General features: G+C 35.7%; 1 protein-coding gene across 12 annotated transcripts in view; it reads left to right on the forward strand.

Annotated features, from left to right (window-relative positions):
* Window positions 1–1003: 1003 nt before the first annotated feature.
* The window catches only part of LOC137240859 (galectin-4-like), a 56040-nt gene continuing 33569 nt past the window's right edge, over window positions 1004–23474 (forward strand). For 2 of the 12 annotated variants that reach the window (XM_067767759.1, XM_067767768.1), the window contains exon 1: window positions 20823–21640. Coding sequence is in view for 6 of the 12 variants with exons in the window: in XM_067767768.1 (XP_067623869.1) it covers window positions 21617–21640 (24 nt within the window). In the remaining 6 variants the exon portion in view is untranslated. The other 10 variants (XM_067767761.1, XM_067767764.1, XM_067767766.1 and 7 more) reach the window with 9 other exon arrangements.

Below are 23474 nucleotides of genomic sequence, written 5' to 3' on the forward strand. Positions count from 1 at the left end.
ACGGTCGCGTAGAAGAAAAATACAATATATACAAGCGTATTTAACACACTATAGTGTCTATGGACTTAGTTGCGCTGCGACAAAACACGTCTGCGTAAGGCGGCTACCCGAATAAAGCTGCAGACATTGGTGCTTTATCGGTAACCGTATCGGTAACCTTATAACATCTGATTCGACCAACCTTATGGGAATCAATGCAATCGATTATTGGTGCCGCTAAGGTCGTAACCGTATCTTAGCCAAACAATTGTTTTTTGGTTTGCCGTCGTAACGATAAACAGCTGATTACGTTAAGCTGGAGACAATGGTGCTTTATCGGTAACCGTATCGGTAACCTTTTAACAGCTGATTCGACCAACCTTATTAGAATCAATGCAATCGATTATTGGTGCCGCTAAGGTCGTAACCGTATCGTAGCCAACCAACTGGGTTTTGGTTTACCGTCGTAACGATAAACAGCTGATTACGTTAGGGATACGGATACAGCGATACGACATACGGCACCAATGACTCCGGCTTTAGGGATACGACTACAGCGATACGACATACGGCACCAATGACTCCCGCTTAAGACTGGTTAATCGAATATAAAATGTTCAAATTAGACAATAGTATTATTATATTCTATAGACCAGGTAAAAATTATGGAAAAATGTGTTGCGCCACGCTCCTTTTTTTATAAAACGTTGTTCAAAAGGTCGAGTCCTAAGAATTATAAAATATTTGGTAACATTTATACGCGATGCCATCTGATTTTTTAATCTTTCCCCATAATTTTTAACGCTATAGGTCGGTCGAAATTTTGTAAAAACATCTGTTACAAGTGTTTCAGTTCAGATTCGGTCGAATATCTTCGGATTCGGCAAACATTTCAAGTTCGGTCGATTACTAATATGTATATTTATTTATGCGGAAAGGTATGTTATGATATATTGCATATGTACCACAATTTTTTCAACCGCATTAGATCCCCCATAACAGTCTAAGAGTTTTGATCGTTGCGAATACATGTCAAAAGTGAATCGGTGCGGTAGTTAATGTTTACGTTAAATAAATCGTAATATAATTACGTATATATAATCGTATATTATATAAAATGATGACACCTACATCTGTACATACTTATATATTTTTGTGTAAAAGTAGAATTTCGCATATCTTTCCTAAACACTTCAGATCAAACAAACAATTAATAATACATTGATAAAAATTACTTAAAATTCTCAAAGTAGTTGAATGGGTGCTTCTGTGTAAAAAGTTCACTCCGCAAAAAAAAAATACTGTGTTTCACCGTTTTAACATCAATACCTTATGTTTAGGTACTATCAATGCACACTGGCCGCAATTGCATTCTTTTTGAATAAATTGTAGGCATAAAATTACCGTTTTCAAAGGCGTTATGCAATGCAATACTAGGTGGTCGTGATTATTGTGAATGATGACAAAGTGTGATCTCTTCTGCATAAACGTCAAAATTCCAAAGTGATTGGATCACCTGATTCTTATTTGACTATCGCTGTCTCATTCTGTATCTCTTTCTATCACTGAAGATAGGCGCCGCCATATTGAACAGCCTGTCAAAACGCTGAAAAGTAGCCATATTGAACAGCCTGTCAGGCAGTTGACAGATAAGAGATCACACTTTGTCATCATTCACAATGGTCGTGATAAAATGCTTGGACAGATCCAGTCTAACTGCGGAACCTCTGCTCATTTCCTTTTAATATATTAGGGGGACTCATGTAACCGTATAAATACCTTATAAAGTGTGTAAACGTATAAATTTATTTAGTTTACGCACGAGCTGTCAAATTTTGTATAAAAAATCATTTACACAATTTGTATAAATTTACGCGCACATTTCATTGTGTAAACGCGGTAAACTCAAAGGAAAGTAACCTTGCAGACCTTACAGACGGCATTTTCATCAAAAATCTCCAACATCAGCAAGTAAAGGCGTTTTAGTTTTCATTTTTCACTTAATCTTGGTATTTTTTAATTTGTATAACAATCAAAAAAATTTTTTTGGAAATAATACAGCTGAAAAACAATCAAGTTTATCAAGAGTATTACTAGGTGCGTTCATATAACCGCGCTTGTAAATGGATATAATTTTACACCTTATAAGTTTATATGTTATCATGAGTCCCCCTATTGTGTGGTGGAAGCTATGTAAATCATTTTCATAAACTTTATTTAATAATTTGGGAAAAACTTAACGTGACTCAACCCTTAAATTCTAAACTGTGGTAACGCTAAAACTCCATCGCAAAAATATCTAAAACAATATGAAGTGTGTAGAAAAGTATGCGACATTTAGTACCATAAATAATCGCCCAAGCCCTATATAAAAGTATTGGATTTAGGCTGTTATTCCTGGTGATCACATGGTATAAAATGTTGCATACTTTTCTACGAGCTTGTTACTGTTTTAGTTATATTTGGCTATGGTGTTTTTCACCACTCATGTATCTTTGAATAGAAAATTTACAAATGTGACAAAAAATTTGAAACTGAATTTTTAGTTAAAAAAAAAACAACAAACTTCTGTACGCGGCAGTTTTGTAAACTTTTTGAATGCATAAAATATTGGTGAGTTTCCGATCGAAAGGATAATAATTACTTAAGCGATGCGTTCTCTGAGTGTTGTATGTTTGGTCTAGAAAACGTGCAATATATTCTACGCTTCATAGACTGAGCGAATTGAATTTTCCGAAAATATCTGTGTATGCAGTTTTGTAGTACAATCATTTTAAAAAAGTACTAGTTTGAAGTTTATACATTTTTTAAGAAAGGTTTTTTAACTCGTTAATTTAATAACTAGATTTCCCTTACAAATTTTTCTGGTCGATCATTGGTAGTTAGGACTAAATTTTAGGGTCTCATCTCTAAATGGAAGCACGAAATAAAACGGAAACGCGGAAATCTGACAGCTAATAGTTCTGTTCCTAGCGATGGGACATATGTGAAGGCCTAGATTATCAATTGTGGATTTATTGTAGATTAGGGCAGGTGTAAACGTGGTGTTAGAAATATAAAAAAAATGAAAAAAATTTAAAAAATTGATGCGAATTTTGAGACTTTAAACATGTCCTGTATTGAACTAGAATTGATTAAACTACAAAACTGCATATCCTGAAAATACCCAATAAAAAGATTTCTTATTCAAGATTTTCGAAAACGTCTTATGTTTTCCAATTTTTTCGAAAACATTTTGAAATTTGTTTTTTATAATTTTTTTTATATAAGTATATAATCCTTCACATTTTTTCCAAAACTATCCAAAAAAGATAAAAAACCGACAGTTTTTTTTTAATAATTTTTGCCGTTATTTTTGTGAACTCGGGTGTAGGCACACAGTAAAAAGTGGAGTCTTACTTTTAATACCAGTTGCTATTGAACTCAAACATTTTTGGTATTAAATTTGTGTTTTAATTCTAAAAAGTTTTATATTAAGACTATGAAATATTATTGAAATAAATTTTAATCCAAAATGGTTTGAAACAAAACTTTGATCAATGCTGATTGTCGCGTTTTAAAAATATTAATACTTTGCAGTTTTAATCTAAGACTCAAAAAATATTAAATTTCGTTCTCTAATATTTTAAGTATCATTGGTTTAAAAACAAAACCAAAAAAGTGTTAAGAAATTCCCTCACTCTCAATTATATTAATGTTACTCTGCTCCTTAGTACGACTGGCTTAAAAGTAAAACCAGGAAAGTACTAAGACGTGCGCTCACTCCCAAACTTTAATACTTTTTAGTTTTAATTTGAGATCAGAAGGCATTAAGATGCTCTCTCCGATATTTTAAGTATTTTTGGTTTTAAAACGAAACATGCATGTTTGATAAAAATAAAATGTAATTTTGGCCAGTGTGCTTTCTATACAACAAATATGCAATATTTTGATATAAAGTGAAGTGTGATCTTATCAAAAACAATCAGAAGCTTTAATTTGACTATTTCACATAATGCCATGCTATAAATCACCCAACTGTAGATCGGGCAATGATTCCGATAGCGATGACAAAGGAAATAAGGTAAGTCTTAAAATTAATAAAATAGTGGTTTTAATTATAAATCACTGTCCACTTAGATCTCGATCCATAAGAATAATTATCAGATAGACTCAAGAGTTATCATTACAAAAAAAAAAACTATTCTTAAAGTGGTACGTTCCATTTTACCGAAATTGTTTACATATCGATCTGTATGACGGGCACTTTTTTAAATAGTTTGCCACTCGCTGTACCTATTTGACCGACTCACCAAATATTATGGGTCTACTCCCTTGAAAACCTGTTTTTCAAAGGGAGGGGACGCGAAAGTGGGTATGTGGCACTTTCTACTTTACCTAAATTCGCTTGTAGGTACCTATACCTACATATGTGACCCAGGGCCGTAGAGAGAAAATCCGGGCCCGGGACTAAACAATTTGTGGGCCCCCTATAAAAAATCCACTAATACATTTGATTAATTTGAATTAATGACGTCCGATTCATTAATCATTATTGATGGATTACATAAAAAAAAAATTGTTTGCGACATCAACTAAACGATTTTTGGACTAAGAGCTGAAAATGAAATTAACACAGAATATTTACTATTTATACTATTTTATTGTAACGTAGAAATAAAAGGCTCTTTTAACAGTCACATATTGTTTCAATTAATCTTTTCTAGTTATTTGGTAACATTTTAATACATTTCCAATAAATTTAATGATGATTATAAATTTTAATTATTCAATATAGAAAGTTCGGATATCAAAGAGGGGCTTTTCTTGCTTTTTTCGCTGCAAAATTTTTTATAATAAATAAAACGGATTCAACACAAAGCGTGGCAAGTCCTGAAACTCGCTCTTGAGAGGAACACGATCTATGAGAGTTTTTGATTCTTGACAGGACGCTGAAGGAACGTTCTGCACTAGCTACAGTGACAGGTATAGTGCAAAAGATACGTAAAGCAACACAAATGTTGGGGAAAATTGTATACAGATTTTGAACATAGATGGCATTTAGCAATTCCAATGGTGACAGACCTTTATCAAAATTTGCTTCGTAAATGTGTTTCAAGTGAATTATTTCCCATTCTAAGCTTTGAGAAATGTCCGACTTGTATTTTTCGACAAATTTTGCTGCGCTCGCCCGATCCGTAGTTTCATCCATGCCTTCAAATTGCCACAAAAAGGAAAATGTCTCGCTCAAATTTCTCATAGCTGCGAATCGTTCTGTAATGCCAGTGATTACCGAATCAACGATCACCAGGAATGTATTGTTTTTAAAATCAGACTGAATCATCCGTAATCATCTTATTTAAATTATCTTCAGAACGTCTTTTGGGGTTTCTCTTTCGAATGTCCGGAAACTTTGGCGAGATGTTCAATTGAATATCAACTGTTTTGCATTGAAATTGTTTCCCATTAGTTCCTGATCAACTTCAAATCAGGTAATCAGGCATCTAGATCTCAGACCTCAACATCTATGGTTGCGTCTCTAGCTTGGAGGACCACTTTTTTTCATTAATGGTAGTCAGTATTTTGAACCAAATTGAGGACAGCAAGATACATTCGAACTTGTTGATGTCCTTGAGAATGCCGGTAACATCGCCGTATGCTTGCGCAGTCAAATTTAGCTTTTGGCTGGAAGACTATGAAGAGAGCTCGGTAAATTTTTTTTGAGGATGTACCATCGTTGTGGAGTGCTGCTGAAAATAGTAAAACATTTTTGTACAACTCCGAAGAAAGTAATTGCAGCCGTACAACATTCTGCAGCATCAACGCCACATAAATTGAGAATGTGGGTTGCACAAGACGAGTAATCAGCATTCGAGTTTTTGTCGAGAATGTGACGTAGTGCTCCGTTGTAAGCTCCTTTCATATTGGCGCCGTTATCGTACCCTTGTGCACGACAATCTTCAATCAAGTATGGCGAATTAGATCAGCGATGTTCTGACCAGTTTTTTGGTTACAATTCTCGAAAGCCAAAAACCGTTCTTGAATTGTAAAATTTGTTGCTTTCGAATTGAAATGGAGTTAGCGCAAAATGAACGTAGTTAACGTGACTAGCATCAGGCATAGCATCAGCGATAATAGCTAAATACTTGGCTTTCTTGCCTTGATCTAATATATTTTCCCTCACGTGCTTTGCACAAATTTCTATAAACTCGTTCTGAATGTGTGGGGAAAGATAGTGAACTTGTAAACGTTTGTACTGCTGTTGTGAAATCCTAACTTTCTCCAAATGATCTCTAAGTATCGGATCATAATGGCTTATGAGATCTTAGATGCCCAAAAAATTTCCATTGCTTCATTCACCAAGATATATGCTTTCGCCTTTGAAAGCTATGCCTCTCACCCAAAAATAAAATAGTGTCCAAAATTCTATATAAAATTTCTTTCTTTTATAAAGATCGCCATTGAATATAACATTTAATGTGATCTTGAGTATTTTCGTGTGATGGCAGTTTATCGTATAGCTTCTTCCATACCTGGAATTTCGAATATCCGTCAGGATAACAAATTTTAGGTCGATTTAAAGTATCGCTGCTTAACAGCACTCCACACTAACCAGTTACGCTCCACTTTCTCTCCATTTGACAAGATTTTGTTTAACAACGAGATAGGAAATGCCTCGTCATGACAATCACGTGAAAAAATAGCAGGACACTTTTGATGACCTCGACGAATTATTTCGTTGACTTCTTCAAATCGCAAAAACTCATTATTCACGGTACCGATAACCTGGACTTCGATACAGAGTTGGTGGTATTGTTGGAAGACTTTTTGAAGATAAACCTTATTCAGTGTCACCACGAAAACTTTTCGATTTCGGATTCATGTAAACATACATTTTTGTTTGATGTTTTTATTGCCCAGGCAAAAAATCATTATCAATATTCGTTGCTTTTGAAATTCGGCTTAAAATTTGCACATGGAACGACTAGAGACTCTCCTGAATTAAACAAAAAAATGTCTTAGTAGCTCTAAATCGCGGGCCCCCTGAGAAACCCCGGGCCCGGGTGAATACCCCCATTCCCCCCTCCCTCTCGTCGGGCCTGATGTGACCCATTTACCAAATATCATTTCGCGGTTAAATAAGATTGGAGAAGGAAGAGTGATACTGTTTAATTTTCAAAAACTCTTTACACCTTAATATGAATAAGCCGGTGGCCAAATATAAGAATTCCATGTCCGACAGACGCAGAGTTGTTAAAGAAACTGTCCCCAGGTGGTGTGTCATTTCGCACATTCCTAACTTGCTTCTAGCTAGATATGTATCTGACCCGTAGATGCGTTATTTGCCGTCTGCCAGTGAGTTTTACAGCTCCGGCTCACGCTCAATTCTCACGGGAATGCTCTGGATCATTGAGAGACTTGAGAAGCCGATGTCGTGAAATTTTCGCACACGTGAAATGTGATAGGCAGATATCGCCGCTGTGTTTCATTTAACTCATACGGCGAAAGGCTAAGCAGCGACATCTATTTGTGAAAAAGTAGGTTTATTAAAGGCAGCGTTGCCAAACTAAAAATAAGTAATTAACAAATTATCTGACTACAAATTGAACCAGACTTCTATCTGGATTTATCTGGCTCGTTGTTGTTGCATTTACATGCAAAATTATTTATCTGGCTCAGGATTTTGCCACCGGATGACGGCAATTGTTAATTATTTGCATCTCGATCTGTAAGACTCATGCACCAAATATCATTGATTTAGGTCAGATAGGCTCTAAGTGTTACCGATTCAAAAACTGTTCTCTGGGGAGTGCATTAGTATGACCCACTAAAAGAAAAGTGGTCGTACTACCTTCTACAAAAATGGAATTTTTTATACTATATATAATTGGAAGTATTCACGATTAAAATCTGAAAATTGGTAAATTGATTTGAAGTTTAGTAGTTGTAGTGGAGGTAGCGGTGGGAGCCCGAAGGGGAGTGAAATGGCCAAGTCTTTGTAGTTATGAGTGAAGTCCCACGAGATGCACCAAACCAGCTGCAGCATATTTTATCTTTTAGTCAGGGGTTAAGTTCAACACCGGCCCGGAGAAGAATAGTAGGGCCTCGAAGCGGGTTAAGGGGCTTAGAATATTCCCGCGGTTGGCATCTGTCGTAATAGGCGACTAAAATCGACAGACCTGGAAAGTTTGACGCGGTCATATCAACAAGTCTTCCTAAAATGGTCTGATTAATACCTTAGTGGTGCACATTCTCGGATCGTATCGGATCAATATACCGCAAGGGGCCATCTTCATCGATTAAACTTCATTCTTCGGAGATTGTCTGTATCGCTACAAGAAGAATAACACAGAGCAGTCTCCATGTATGTACAATACGCCAAATCTTGGAAAAAACCCGCGAAAAAAGAATCGACACACATCACCTCTTCGTCGATTTTAAATCCGCCTTCGACAGCACGAAAAGGAGCTGCCTATATGCTGATATGTCTGAATTTGGTTTCCCCGCAAACTTATACGGCTCTGGAAAATGACGTTGAACAACAGCATCAGCTCAGTCAGAATTGGGAAGGACCTCTCCAAGCCGTTCGAAACTAAACTAGGTTTCAGTCAGGGTGACCCCTATCGTGCAATTTCTTTAATTTGATGCTGGAGAAAATTATACTAGCTGCAGAACTTAACCGCTCTGGAATAATATTCTATAAAAGCGTGCAATTACTGGCGTATGCTGATGGCATTGATATCATCGACCTAAACACCCGCGCGTTAGTTCTGCTTACTCCAAACTGGAAAAAGAAGCGGTAAAGATGGGTTTGATGGTGAATGAGGACAAAACGAAGTACCTGCTGTCATCGAGCAAAGAGTCGGCGCATATGCGCCTTGGCAACCACGTTACTGTTGGCAGCCATACTTTCGAAATAGGAAAACACTTCGTTTATTTGGGAACCAGCATCAACACTAGCTACAACATAAGCTCCGAATTAAAAAGAGAATCTTGATACGAACTTTCTTTGGTCACACCGTGTTGAAGCAGCTTATTTCCTAGCTTTTGTGGTAAGTTTGGATCACTTTGAAGAGTGAAGTGAAGTGTAAGAAAAACGTTCAAAAAAATCATCAAAACAACAACAACCACATGAAAATTTTCAATTTTGTTTGCAAATATCTCCGCAACGAAATAAAATTTTGAATTTCCGCCTTCGGATTCGTGGGCCTGGGATCAAACGCATTTTGACACCTCTCCCGATATTTTTGGTCGGGTTTTAGCAGTTGTGGGCTAAAGTAAACAATTACCCGGGCTAATACCTTAATAGTGCATGTTACCGGAACTTACCGGATCTGCATCCGGAAAAGGACTGCAACATCGGTAACACTCCCCAAAACCCGCCACAACAACAACAAGCTCTGGCGACTCCGAGTTCCTCGATGCTACAACAACCCTAAGTTCCTCATGGAACTAGCAGGTGGAGGCACGATGGCCTAGAAGGTTCAATGTGGTCATATTAAATCGTTCCCGAGAGGCTCGGGCTTGCACCTTAATGTTACTTGTTACCGGAATGTACCGGACCTATGTATATCCTAAACCTACGGGGTGTCTTTATCGCTACAACAACAGGTTATACATACATATAAACATAAATCGCATCAATCATTTCAAGCGGGCCCAATCGATCTAAGCACCTTCCATTGAAGAGACACCCGAGTTTTATTCCATTTATTATCAAACAACTAAATCGATATCTTATTAAATTTAATTCATGCCCAAAGTTCAAATTGAACGGTCGGGCCAGCATACATTGTTCAAGGGATATAAAAGCCTTCTCAACTATTCACTAGCAGTCACAGGTGGAACGTACAACTGCTGACTTGGATGCCCACTTGCGGGGTGTCAGTCGATGCTAGCCAACAACAAAACTAGAACCAAAACAGAATTTGCTAAATGACAAATAAACTCCCAGAAAAATTAATAAAGTGCATAGAAAGCAAAAATTGTAAAGCAATGAACAAAAGCAAAACATCTGGTCGTGCCTGCGTGAGAGTGACGAGATTAATTGAGCACAAGCTGATGTAAGCAAGAGTAAAAATGCCAGTTATAAGAAGTCAGTTCTACTATGGCCGCATTGAGTTTTTGCATTTACAGTGCTTTAGAGCAATTTTATGAATTCGCGAGTGCATTTGTGCGTTTCGATTTAAGTGCTAAAAGAAGTTTCCGATATTTACGTGCCAAGCAAAATCAAATTACATTTAGACAAAATTGTTACGCTGTGTGGTGTCAAGAATTATCTAAGAAGCACTCAATATCGGTGTGTTTAGTTCATGAAATATTAAGACGCACAGGGGTGTCATTGGTTAGTGCCAATCGTATCGACCGGACATTTGAATTGGTGAAGACAGAAATGCAACGTCGTGGCATCGATTTTGCCGCTATAGAGGCAAGCGCAGTAGCTTATGAAGCAATTGATAATTTTGCTGCACGTCGAAGGTCCAATGCTAATAGCGATTCAGTGAATGGCGGTGGACATCACGATTTGGATATGGTGGATAATTTTGATGATATTGAAGTGCTGAGCGGTGATGAAATAGATGTATGTACCTTAATCTAATATTCAGTAGTTATGCATAGCTTTTATGCATGTTCAAAATGTTCCTATTTAAAATACATATATATTACACACATACTTATCTCTATAAAGATTCTACTGCTAGTTAAATTACGTAGCTGCTTAGTTTTCCATTTTTATTGGGGTGTGAGCTGCCTACAGAAACATCCCTCCCCCTTGCAACTCATGGACATAATTTCCGTATGATTCACATTCTATTTGTTTTTGTTTGCACTACTTCGGTTCTTTAACAAATACAAATGCCAAATTATTGCTTTCCTCTTTGGTCTCAACGTTCGAAGCAGCGCTGCCACACTTCTTAAAGCCAACCGATAGCTTTATATGCTATCCACACGATACATCTTAACATGTTAATACGCAGATGCACTAAAAGCCGGGTTTTTTTTACACGCGTATACGTTTCGTTTGCGCGTCAAAAAATCCCCTATCCTCGCTTAGATAATGCTTAGGAGACTCATCTAGCGGCAGTGGTCAAACAACTAGCTACAGCACAGGGTGTACCGAAAAGCGGAGACACAACCCTCTGTTGTATGTATGGGTATAACATATAGCTGAATCAGTTGTGATAAATAGTGGGACGCGCATAGAATACATAGAATTAGTGTAGTACATCTGAGTATAATGCGTATTGGAATTTAGTAGTACTAATTTTATGCGCAGCAATTTCAGAGGTGTATTTTAAGTTTGTCGCTTAGCAGTCCATATAAAGTTTAAGCGTAATCGTATATAGATGTGAAAAAAACACAGCTAATATTACACAAAGCAAAGCGGGCTGCTAGTTGCGCTGGAAAATAGGCGTAGCATAGCCCAGAAAAACTTGTTAACAAACAACAATAAGGTTGGTAGCTTGCCATAATGCAGTCTATTATGGTGTCATCTCGCGAGTAAGGAGTTTACCACACCGTATAATATGACAAATCTCTATTCCTTGAGGTGAATTCGCTACTCCCAACCGAACGCGCTGTGGTATGCGATTAACTCTCGGGTTTTCAGTGCGAGTTTAAACTCCAGTTAAAGTTGACTACAGTTTTATAGTGTTAACTACTTTGTACTCTTTACTTTAATTTTTAAAATAATTTTAATTGAGTTTTCGTGTTGACTTAAAAATTTTTGAATGACTTCAAAAAAAGAAAATTCTTATTAGTATTAAAATATTAAAACTCAAAAATAAATAAAAATAAATTTTTTAAAATAAAATAAATATTTGGTTTATTACCAAATATAAAAATAAACCATATATTTATTTTATTTTAAAAAATTTATTTTTATTTATGTTTGAGTTTAAATAAATTTTTTAAAATAAAATAAATATATGGTTTATTTTTATATTTGGTAATAAACCAAATATTTATTTTATTTAAAAAAATTTATTTTTATTTATTTTTGAGTTTTAATATTTTAATACTACTAGAGTTAATAAAAACTAGAGTTAATAAAGGCAGTGTTGCCAAACAAAAGATACACTAAAAGAAAAAGACTGGTAAATTCAACCGAAATTTCTGCAAATTTTTATCCATCGCAACAAGATGTTGAATCAACTGCGCACAAATCGTTGATTCGTGATTGACCGTTTCAGTAGTCAAATAAACAAAAAAAAGTCGTTTCATTATACTTTACACATAGTTTTGTTAAATTAACAATTATTACTGTCGCTCTAAGGATACCAATCAACACTGTTAATATGAAACGCATTTCTGTTCTTTTGAAATTATCAGTGCAAACTGTTAGATTAACAGATTTTATGTTAAGATGAGACTAACACCGAAAGCCGTAGAAATGACAGAGATTTTTATTTTTCCTAGATTAATAACGCAAACTTTCACATCAACAGAGTTTTATGTTCATATTACATTAATATCTGTGGAAAAAATAAAAGCCGGATAAATATATATTTAAACTTACGTAGTTGTTCTTTTTTTATTTGTATAAATTACACATAAATACATTTCATTTCTAATAATTTTTTTTTTGCTATATTTAGTAATATTAATTAAAATAATAATAACTTAAATCTGAATTCAAATAAACAAAACTTGTTCCGAATTATCATCGACAGCTTTGTACGAAATTATATTGCATATATGTACATATTCATACACGCGTTAGTACATGCTCTATCGAAATTAACGTCATTGCACTGTTTGTAAAACCACACCACATTGGCGTCGGTTTCAAGAACTTTATTTCAACTTTTTCTTCAAAAATTTTCACCATATTGTTATATTATAATTATATTTATATATATTTGTATACGCACATTTGATATAAAATGTTTCCATTTTCTTTGAATTTAAAACAAAAATCGGACAAATAAGTACATATGTATGTATGTACTTACTAACCGAACTTCAAATGGGCTTACATCAAATATGCTGGCACACATTAAACATTATACACTTTATTACTTTGTTTTATTAAACGCACTTTCACCAAATTTTATTTTTTATAATTTATTTAATTTATAGTTTTGAAATAGTAACGAAACTGATTCTCAATTTTCAGTTGCAGCTCATTCTCAATTTCTTCTCTCGCATGTAGAGTTGCCACACTTGATTGTTTCGAACAAAACTTGTAGTATAAATGTTTGACATAACATTTTAAATAGAGAACTTGTAAGTTATAGAAAAGTAAAGATTCAAATCACGGGAAGGTAATTAACCAATGGAGTAACTTTACATGTAATTCGGCAAGTTTAATTCTCGTAGCACATTATTTTGAAACGATTCCAAAACAACTCAAACTTTTATGCTGTCGGAAACGTCAACATTAAAAAATGATATTTTTTATTATCTTATTAGATTCGTTCACGTGAGTGAAAATTCGTAAAAACTCGAACAAAATGTTACTAACTTTGAAAAAATCCTGTTCGGTCAAACAAGACTTTTGCAACAAGAGGGCGTATTTTTGCATTTCGCTTGGAGAAGTTGCAAAATTGTACCCGATAAATAGGTGCCCCGGTATCGAATAATTTTTTGCAGTGTAATGCATAATAGGTAAATTCAAAAAAGGATTTTTTCGTTTTGTATTGATAACTGAAAAACTAGTTTTTTGTTGTTTTCCCAATTTGTGTGTTTTTCGATTTGGTGGTTTTCTTGTTTTGGTGGTTTTGTTTTTAACAAGTGGCACCATCGTCATAAGTACAAAGTAGAGAGCGCAGTGAGCGTAAAATTCTCTTTGAAATTTGTTCATGCATTGACTGTTGTTGGCTGTTGAAATGACCAGTGAGATCACAGACCAATTCTAAATATTCTCGCGGAATTTTGTTCTCGCGGATTTTTTTATTCCCGCGGAAAAATTCCTCCAATTCTTTTGTCCTAGGGAGAAGAATAATTGGGGAATAGGAATTTCGAATTTTCGAAGTCAGCTGTTTTGTGAATTGAAATTTCGTTGCGCCTTTCTTATTTCGTTTAAAAAATTGAAAAGTTTAATTATTGTTGCAAATTTGTTTGAAACTGAGAAATAAAATATAAACAATACACAGTATTGCATTTCGTGTGTTATTCACTGAAATGAGTAATGAATTTGTGCCACAGCAACATCAACAGAGGAGCATAAGAAGAAGAAGACATTGATGACAATTTGTGATCGGTCGCGGCTGTTAGGTGGGGCGAAGCACTGCTACAACAACAACAAGAAGAAGACAGCGGGATAACACAAATCCGCTGGGGTTGCATGCTTTCATTCAGCAAAGCAATTTTCTGGCGGCCAAGTCGAGTTGAGTTCGCCTTTCGCCATATGCCGAAATCTATTTAAGCCTTCTTAAAAATCCCTGCGCAATTTCTGGATGGCTGCATCAAATATACCAAGAGCTCTTATGTTGTTTATGATATACTTTTCTACTTAAAATAAAGAATATTGTGTTGTTGTATTAACAGTGAGAATATTGTGGTAGAATGTACATACATATTTTAGCACAAATTTGTACAAATAAGTGTTCTTTCTTAAAAGAACCAATTTCCTTTAACTATTTTGATGCATTCCCTTTAATTTAACAAGTGAAAAAACTCCTATGAAATGGCGAAGAAATCTCCCTCTGCCTTACATTCATAATACCTACTTTTCTCCCATAACCGGTTTCCGCTTTTTCGAACATTGTTCAGAATAGGAGGAAAGGGAGAAGTGAAAAACTCACAAGGAATTTTTATTTAGAATACGAGGAATGGGAGAAGGAAAAAAACTCTCACGGAATGTTTGTTTAGAATTGGGCTGCAGTTGTGTTAACAGAAAAATCAGTTAGATTTATCAAGAATCTGTAAATTTTACAGAATTTTGTTAACTTAATAACGACAATTTCTCTTCTGTTGAAATTACTAAACAAATTTATTCGCTTGACAAAGAAATCGGTCGAATTAACCATAATTTGATCAATTTCACCGAATCTCCGTTTTGTCAAGAACAACAGAACCGATGTTGATTTTACTAGCACCATTTCTTTCAGTGTAAGTAACTAACAAATTATCTGGCTCACAAATTGAACCAGACTTCTATTCGGATTTTTCACTCGATGATAACTTTTCTAACATTTTTCGCAAGTAAAAACTGCAATATAACAAATGCATACGACACAAAATATGTTAACGAGTATTTTTGTTGTATAGGGAGAATGTTTATAACAGTGCTTCGCGAAATTTTGTATGTGAATGGGTGAGGCGAAATAAACTGCAATTGCCAAGTCTGAAGTTGTTTTATATTTATAAACGGTTGATTGTGGCGATGTTACCGGAATGCATAAGATTGCGTTGAACGCATCTACATGAAAAACTTAATTATGTCTCGGCCATTATGGTGAGCTTAACAATATCAGACCAATTCTAAATATTCTCGCCGATTTTTTTATTCCCGCGGAAAAATTCCTCCAATTCTTTTCTCCTAGGGAGAACAATAATTGGGGAATATGAATTTCGAATTTTCGAAGTCAGCTGTTTTGTTAATTGAAATTTCGTTGCACATTTCTTATTTTGTTTAAAAAATTGAAGTTTAATTATTGTTGCAAATTTGTTGGAAATTAAGAAATAAAATATAAACAATGCACAGTATTTATTGCATTTCATGTGGTATTCACTGAAATGAGTAATGAATTGGTGCCACAGCAACATCAACAGCGGAACATAAGAAGATCACGGCCGCATAACACAAATCTGCCGGAGTTGCCTGCTTTCATTCAGCAAAGCAATTTTCTGGCGGCCAATCCTTGCAAATCCTTGCGCAATTTCTGGATGGCTGCATCAAATATGTATGTATTCCAAGAGCTCTACCGTTGCTTATGATACACTTTTCGACTTAAAATAAAGAATATTGAGGTTGTAGTTGTTGTATTAACAGTGAGAATATTGTGGTAGAATGTAAATACATATGTATATTAGCACAAATTTGTACAAATAAGTGTTCTTTTTTGATGCATTCCCTTTAATTTAACAAGTGAAAACACTCCTAAGAAATGGCAGAGAAATCTCCCACACATTCATAACACCTACTTTTCTCCCATAACCGGTTTCCGCTTTTTCGAACATTGTTCAGAATAGGAGGAAAGGGAGAAGTGAAAAAACTCACAAGGAATTTTTAGTTAGAATACGAGGAATGGGAGAAGGGAAAAAACTCGCACTGAATTTTGGTTTAGAATTGGGCTGTATAATTTTTTTTGTGCAAATACAAACATTAGGGGCCAAAAGGCCAAATTGTTGAATTTAAAATTGAAATATCTTCAAAATTGACTAACGGAGATAAAAATCGTTACAACTTCAAAGTAGCTAGTATTGATGTGTATATACATTAGACTGGGTCGATTTATTAACCAATATCGCGCCATCGATTTTTCGATAGGATTTGGGCTCAGGAAAAAAAGTTCCACTACCCTTCAAAAAACGCGAGTACTCCATGAATAATGTAAGGAATACTCCTTTGGGAGTATAGGAGTGTTCCAAAACTAATCTGTATTCATACAAAAAATGTGCTCCAATTAACATTGCGATGTCCTAGGAGAGGAGTAGGTGAACCCACTCTCGCTTTGTTTGAGAGTATTCCATAGAGTACATACGTGAGAGTACTTTCCAAAGTACTAAAGAGGAATTGTGTCGGAAAAAAGTATCGGAGTGAATTTAATTTAAAATGAAAGTAAATGAAGAGGGGCAATACAACTTTTATGTTTTTTACTACAATATTCTTATGTTATTTAGCATTTGCGTGAATAAAGAAACTAATATTTCTCTATACTATAGGATGTATACATAAAACCAGTGCGCATTTTATCAGAGTTTCCATAGTAAAATTTTATTTTACTTTACTTACAGGGTACCCTGCAAAAATTGTTGGATTACGTATTCCATTTTCTTCATGTTGGAGTACTCTAACAATACTCCTTTGCAATGCGTTTGCGGACCACCATCAGCCGATCATTGCTCGTTTTTTAACGACCGTGATCACGACACGATGACGATCGAACAGAGTTGCCAAAAGTAAAATATTGCATGAAAATAACTGATAATGAAATTTTACCATGGAAACTCTGATAAAATGCAACCGCGCACTGCTTTTATGTATACATATTATAGTAAAGAGAAATATTAGTTTCTTTATTCACGCAAATGCTAAATAATATAAGAATATTCGTAGTATAAAATATAAAAGTTGTATTGCGCCTCTTCATTTACTTTCATTTGAAATTCAATTCACTTCGATAATTCTATCCGACACAATTCCTCTTTAGTACTTTGGCAATGCGTACTTTTGGGTATGCGTAGTGGAACTTTTTTTCCTGAGCCCAAATCCTATCGAAAAATCGATGGCGTGATATCGGTTAACTTTCGTCCATACTAATAGGCCCAGGTTAATATACATATTTAGACATTGAAATAATCATATTCATTTTTCTCAACAAATAGACCTAGAAAATTCAACGGGGTTGTAGTTATTGTAGCAATGCTTTTCCCACAAATTGTACCCCCAGCAGGTTAGAGGCTTTAAACATACTCGCGGCAGGTATGCCTGTAGCAAGAGGCAACTAAAATACCCAACTGAGTCAAGGGGCAGTGTAGCTCACCCCTTTCAAGGGAATGCCAGCGCAATTTATAGCTTCTCCAACCCAATTGTCAACTCCACCTACCTGTGGCTAATTCCGTTTCTTTAGCAGCCGAGGCACTGGGGGTGGGGTGGGATGAGATAGATGGTTCAATGTAGCCACATTAAACCGTTCCCGAAACGGTGGGGATTATGCCCTAATGGTGCTTGTTACCGGAAAGCACCGGATCTATATCCGAAAAAGGACCATCAACATCGATATCCTACACACCCCCAAACCTTCAAACGGGCAAATTCTTCTGTGCCAAATTTCACGGAGATTACTCCTTATGTCCCTGGGGGTCAGGACACTCCCCATCAATTTTCTTTATCAAAAGTCCGAGTGTGTTTCTGCCATAGAAATTTCTAGTTTGAAGATCCACATCTCAGCACTACTCGCGACCTTTGACTTTTGCCAGTCTTAAAATATTCCTCATAAGCTTATTCTTTTTTATTCATCACTCTTTTGAGCTCTTCTCGTGTGGCCTCCATGTTTTGTGCCATGCAGCAGGCTGCTAGGATAAGGGCTTGTTCCTTCTTCATTTCGATGGCTACTACAACCTTTGTGTAAAAATAAAATTTCATACATGAGTATACTTGTTGGCTTACCATGATTACCTGCATCCGGATTTCGGGTTACGAAAGCCGAGTCCGTCAAGAGCCATGGATAGGTGAAGTTCTCTCCTCCTTGGCCCTCGACAGTCATTTGGCAAACACTCCGAGAATATTCCTGCCATGAAAAACTTCTCTGAAAACTCATATTCCTTGCAGATGCCGCATTGTAAGACCTTGACCTTACGCACTTTTTGATGAGCATATATTCCCGTGGGTCTATATTCAAACTCTCTCGTTAAGTTCTTTCACTGTTCTTTTGAAATTTATTAAAATCAAAGTGACAAAGCGAGCTAGAACAATACATACATATGTATGTATGTATGTGTGCTTAAAAAGCAGGCTGGGTAAGCAGAGCGCAAGTCTAAAAATTAAACAAAAAGCTTTCTTATCAGTTGTTTTTCGAACAATGTGTCGCATAGATATACATACATACATGCAAATACATATGTGCATGCAAATGCAATTAGTAGCAAACAAATTGTAGCTACCGAGGAAGTGAGCGAATTGGTATATCAAGAAGTGCTGTGAGACAATTTGTAAAAACAAATTGTTATTTCTCTCATACCCGTTTCAAGTACATATGGGCAAATCCAGTATCACTTGCGTTTAAAGGCTCAATCCTTGTACCTTTTTACAATTTCCAAAATATTGATGTCCAGTTAGTAAAGGAATTTAGTCAAACCTATTTGCAAACAATTAATTTTACACTATACCAATATTGCAATAGGGGTAATTTTCGAAGGTCTGTATCCAAGTAGATTAATTTATTTGACATTAAATTTACGGGATTAGCCCACATGTATAGATATATGTATGTATAATAGTTCAACAAGATGGTAACATGGTACGAAAGACACAAAAAAGGATATTGTTAAAAGTTGTCCGGCCTTCGTCCTTCGAATACAAAATTATTTTGTTCCGATCTGAAAAGTATTCGAGTAACGAGTCAAATACCCTGCAAAAATCGCGAGTACTCCATGCATGCATGTATGGAGTACTCGCTATGGACCAACCGAGTGCTCCAAAATTAACCACAATTCATATAAAAAATATGGTCCAATTAACATTGCGCTGTCCTAGGATGGGACCATATACTCCAGCTCCGCATTACATCAGAGTAATCCATGGAGTACCCACAGTTCAATAAACATCGTGTAGTGATTACAATCGTTAAAAACGAGCAATGATCGGCTTACAATATGTTCGTGTAGAAATATGAGTTGGTCCATTGCTGCATTACAATGGAGTACAATGGTAAGTACTCCAGTGGACCACATGATCCAACGATTTTTGCACGGTATAAGCACAAAAATTCGCTCCGGTTGCAAGCGCAGAAGACGCTTTTTTGAATACCCTACATAGGTCATTTGTTGCTCCAATTACTACGCGGCGTATGAGCAACACTATTAGGATTTTTTTTTGCAGTTCAAACGCTCATTGGAGAGAGGGAAATAGGAAATAATTAGAAGAGAAACGAAATTAAAGAAAATTTAAACCTCGTTCGAAATTTGCATAGCAGCCGAAACCAAAATTACATTGTGAATCAAGATCCAAATTAAAAACAGGTTTTAAATCCTAAAAGTATGAAACCGAAACCGGAGTCGTAATTGATGCACACTCCAAAAAAAACCTAAACCGGAAGAAAGCAGCTGTTTTTTTTAATGGACGTTGTGGCAGAGCGCTTCCCCCAAGTGGCCCAATGAAACCGGTTAACCCTGTTTTCACACGATTAATTTAGTATTTTGGCTGCATTTGGAAGGATAAAAAATTGCCTTTTAATTAAGCGGCTGTTTCTTGCTACTTTTTTCGACCCAGTATAGTGAACACAGTAATGGTTAAATATCTAGTATAATAAAAATAACATGATATTTAGGGCGAGATTATGTATGACGCCGTTACTCTTTGCGCCACAGTTACCACTATACAATACTAAGAATTTCACAAAAGCAATCAGGTTTACTTTCACTCACTGAGGTTAAAGCGGGGGTCACTGGTGCCGTATGTCGTATCGCTGTAACCTAAAGTAACACGCCCTAACGTAATCAGCTGTTTATCGTTGCGATGATAAACCAAAAACCAATTGATTGGCTACGATACGGTTACGACCTTAGTGGCACCAATAATTGATTGCATTGATTCCCATAAGGTTGGTCGAATCAGCTGTTAAAAGGTTTCCGATAAAGCACCTATGTCTGCAGCTTAATGAATGCTTTTATATGATACAAATTCTGGTTGACACGAGAAAATATCAGTGTTATTTGATATTTGAGTATACTTTTATATAAACTGTAGGGTATAAGAAGGCCGGCCTTACTGGCGCTGTATTACTCATTTCAACTCTCTTGACGAAAGTTCAATATTGTTAGTACACATGCAACAATATTTAAGAAAATTGTTTTGCCACTACTCACAGCTGGTGTGAGCAAGAGGAGCTTTTTGTGTTGTTTGTTAGCTTTTCAGCTACTGTTTCTACTTTTACCCCCTCCAATTAATTTAAATTGGACAGCTAACGGCACTGTTTACCTTTCATACTCAATTTTACTTCACGTTAAAGATTCTCTATGCTCAACAAAATGATAATCTTCAGTCTAGTCTAGCGATTGTACGACAAAGTACACGCTGTAAAGTAATGGAAATGGCGATAGTTTATTTAGGGAGACATACAACGAATATTACATTTTATAGAAGATGAATTTTTTAGTGCAAATAAAAGCGTTGAAATAAATAAAACTTCCAAATATTTTGAATAAAATTAATGCAGAAAACGAATTAACGCATTTAAATTATAGAATTTTTATAATTTAAAGTACATACATATTTAGTTAGGAATGCGTTAACGAATGACAAATGGCATGGCAATCGATTTTTTCGTTGATGACTACTTCGTAGCCTCCAAACTTGGTAGTAGAAGGTGAACGCGCAAAAAACCAAAAAAAAAAAAACGCGACTATAGTGTGAAGAGCGGGAGACAAAAAAAAGGCGTGGCTGTGATTCAAATAAAATAAATAACCAAAATTACTTACATAAGTGCGCGGTAGTTAATGTTTTCTTAAATTTCTGAATTTAATAGTTCGAACATTTACCTGTCAAATTTTTCTAAATATTCGCATAATGTAAACTACATATGTATGTATGTATATGTGCACCTAATATATTCTTAAAAAAATCTACATACAATTGATAGCAACAACAGCTTAATGCATAATTAAAAATAAAAATTAGAAAAACAGCACAATTTAAATAAATTGATTCCCAGAAATTTTATTGCAAATGAGTGCTGATATAGCAACAACAACAACAAAAGCAAAATAGCTGTATATTTCAATTTGTTTATATTCGCTTGCCAATAAAAACAAAATCACTATTACATGAATGACTAATACCTATTCATGTTCTGTAAGTTTATTAACACAAAATATAAACATGCTCAAGCAAAAAAACTCAAAATAAAGTAAAATAATATAAATTAAAATAATACAAATAATAATAAATTCGCACAAAACAGAAGAAAAATCAGTTTAATAGCTAAATATGATAGTGCTATAACTGAACAAAGTAAAGTATTTTAAAGAAAGAGGGGGAGATGGAGCGAGTGAGTCTATGAAAGTCCGCGCACAGTGTTTAATATTGGCCGCCTGAATGATCAAACTAAGCTTTTTCCGTTTAACTCTGCCCTCGCCCCTCTACACTTTTTCCTAATCTTTGTATTCGCTCTTCCCTCCGTGTTTTTCGCTTCATCTATCTTCGTCTCATTCTATCTCTTTCTCAGTCTCCTTCTTCTCTCTTTTCTCTTCTCTCAAGTTTTTCTCATTCTTCTTCATATATTATTGCCAGTCCCAGAGGGTGGTATGTATTTTGTTCCAGACCCACACCGAGTCTCAGTCCCAGTCCGTCTCTGGTCTACTTCCCGGAAAAAAGCATCGTAAATACTAATATAGGCAAATTTATATACCAAATTTCATACAAATCGAATAGGACGTATGTAAATAGGTATGTGGGTATTATTAATTCATGTCTTTATTTCGGCTTCGCATGCATATTTATCAGTTTTGCCAGGGTGATGAGACTAAATCGAATATCACAATGAAAATTACTTAAAAGCTATCAGCAACAGCTTTCATTTGATATACAAAATACACACACATTCTAGGGGTATCCGGGTCCATGTTTTGGCCTATATCTCGAGACCCTAGTCACCAATAGGTATGAAAACTACCCTGTAGTAAAGTACTCATCAACAGTTTACATTTGATATCCATATTGTATAAACATTGTCTCGGGGTATCCGGGTCACCGTTTTGGCCTATATCTCGAGACCCAAAACACCCAGCGGTATAAAAAATTATCTCTAGTAAAGCACACATTAACAGCTTCAATTTGATACCCATAATGTAAAAACGCATCCTAGTGTTACCCTGAACCACGTTTTGGCCTATATCTCGAGACCCTAGTCACCAATAGGTATGAAAACTACCCTGTACTAAAGCACTCATCAACAGCTTTCATTTGATATCCATATTGTATAAACACATTCTAGGGGTGCCCGGGTCCACGTTTTGGCCTATATCTCGAGACCCTAGTCACCAATAGGTATGAAAACTACCCTGTACTAAATCACTCATCAACAGCTTTCATTTGATATCCATATTGTATAAACACATTCTAGGGGTGCCCGGGTCCACGTTTTGGCCTATATCTCGAGACCCTAGTCACCAATAGGTATGAAAACTACCCTGTACTAAAGCACTCATCAACAGCTTTCATTTGATATCCATATTGTATAAACACATTCTAGGGGTGCCCGGGTCCACGTTTTGGCCTATATCTCGAGACCCTAGTCACCAATAGGTATGAAAACTACCCTGTACTAAAGCACTCATCAGCAGCTTTCATTTGATATCCATATTGTAGAAACACATTCTAGGGGTGCCCGGGTCCACGTTTTGGCCTATATCTCGAGACCCTAGTCACCAATATGTATGAAAACTACCCTGTACTAAAGCACTCATAGGCAGCTTTCACTTGATATCCATATTGTAGAAACACATTCTAGGGGTGCCCGGGTCCACGTTTTGGCCTATATCTCGAGACCCTACTCACCCAGGGGTACGAATATACCCAGTGTCAAAGTACTCATAAACAGCTTCCATTTGATACCCATATTGTACAAACACTTCCTGGAGTTACCCGGGTCCATGTTTTGGCCTATATCTCGAGACCCTAGTCACCC

This window comes from Eurosta solidaginis, chromosome 2 (genome assembly GCF_040869045.1).
Source record: "Eurosta solidaginis isolate ZX-2024a chromosome 2, ASM4086904v1, whole genome shotgun sequence".
NCBI lineage: Eukaryota > Metazoa > Arthropoda > Insecta > Diptera > Tephritidae > Eurosta > Eurosta solidaginis.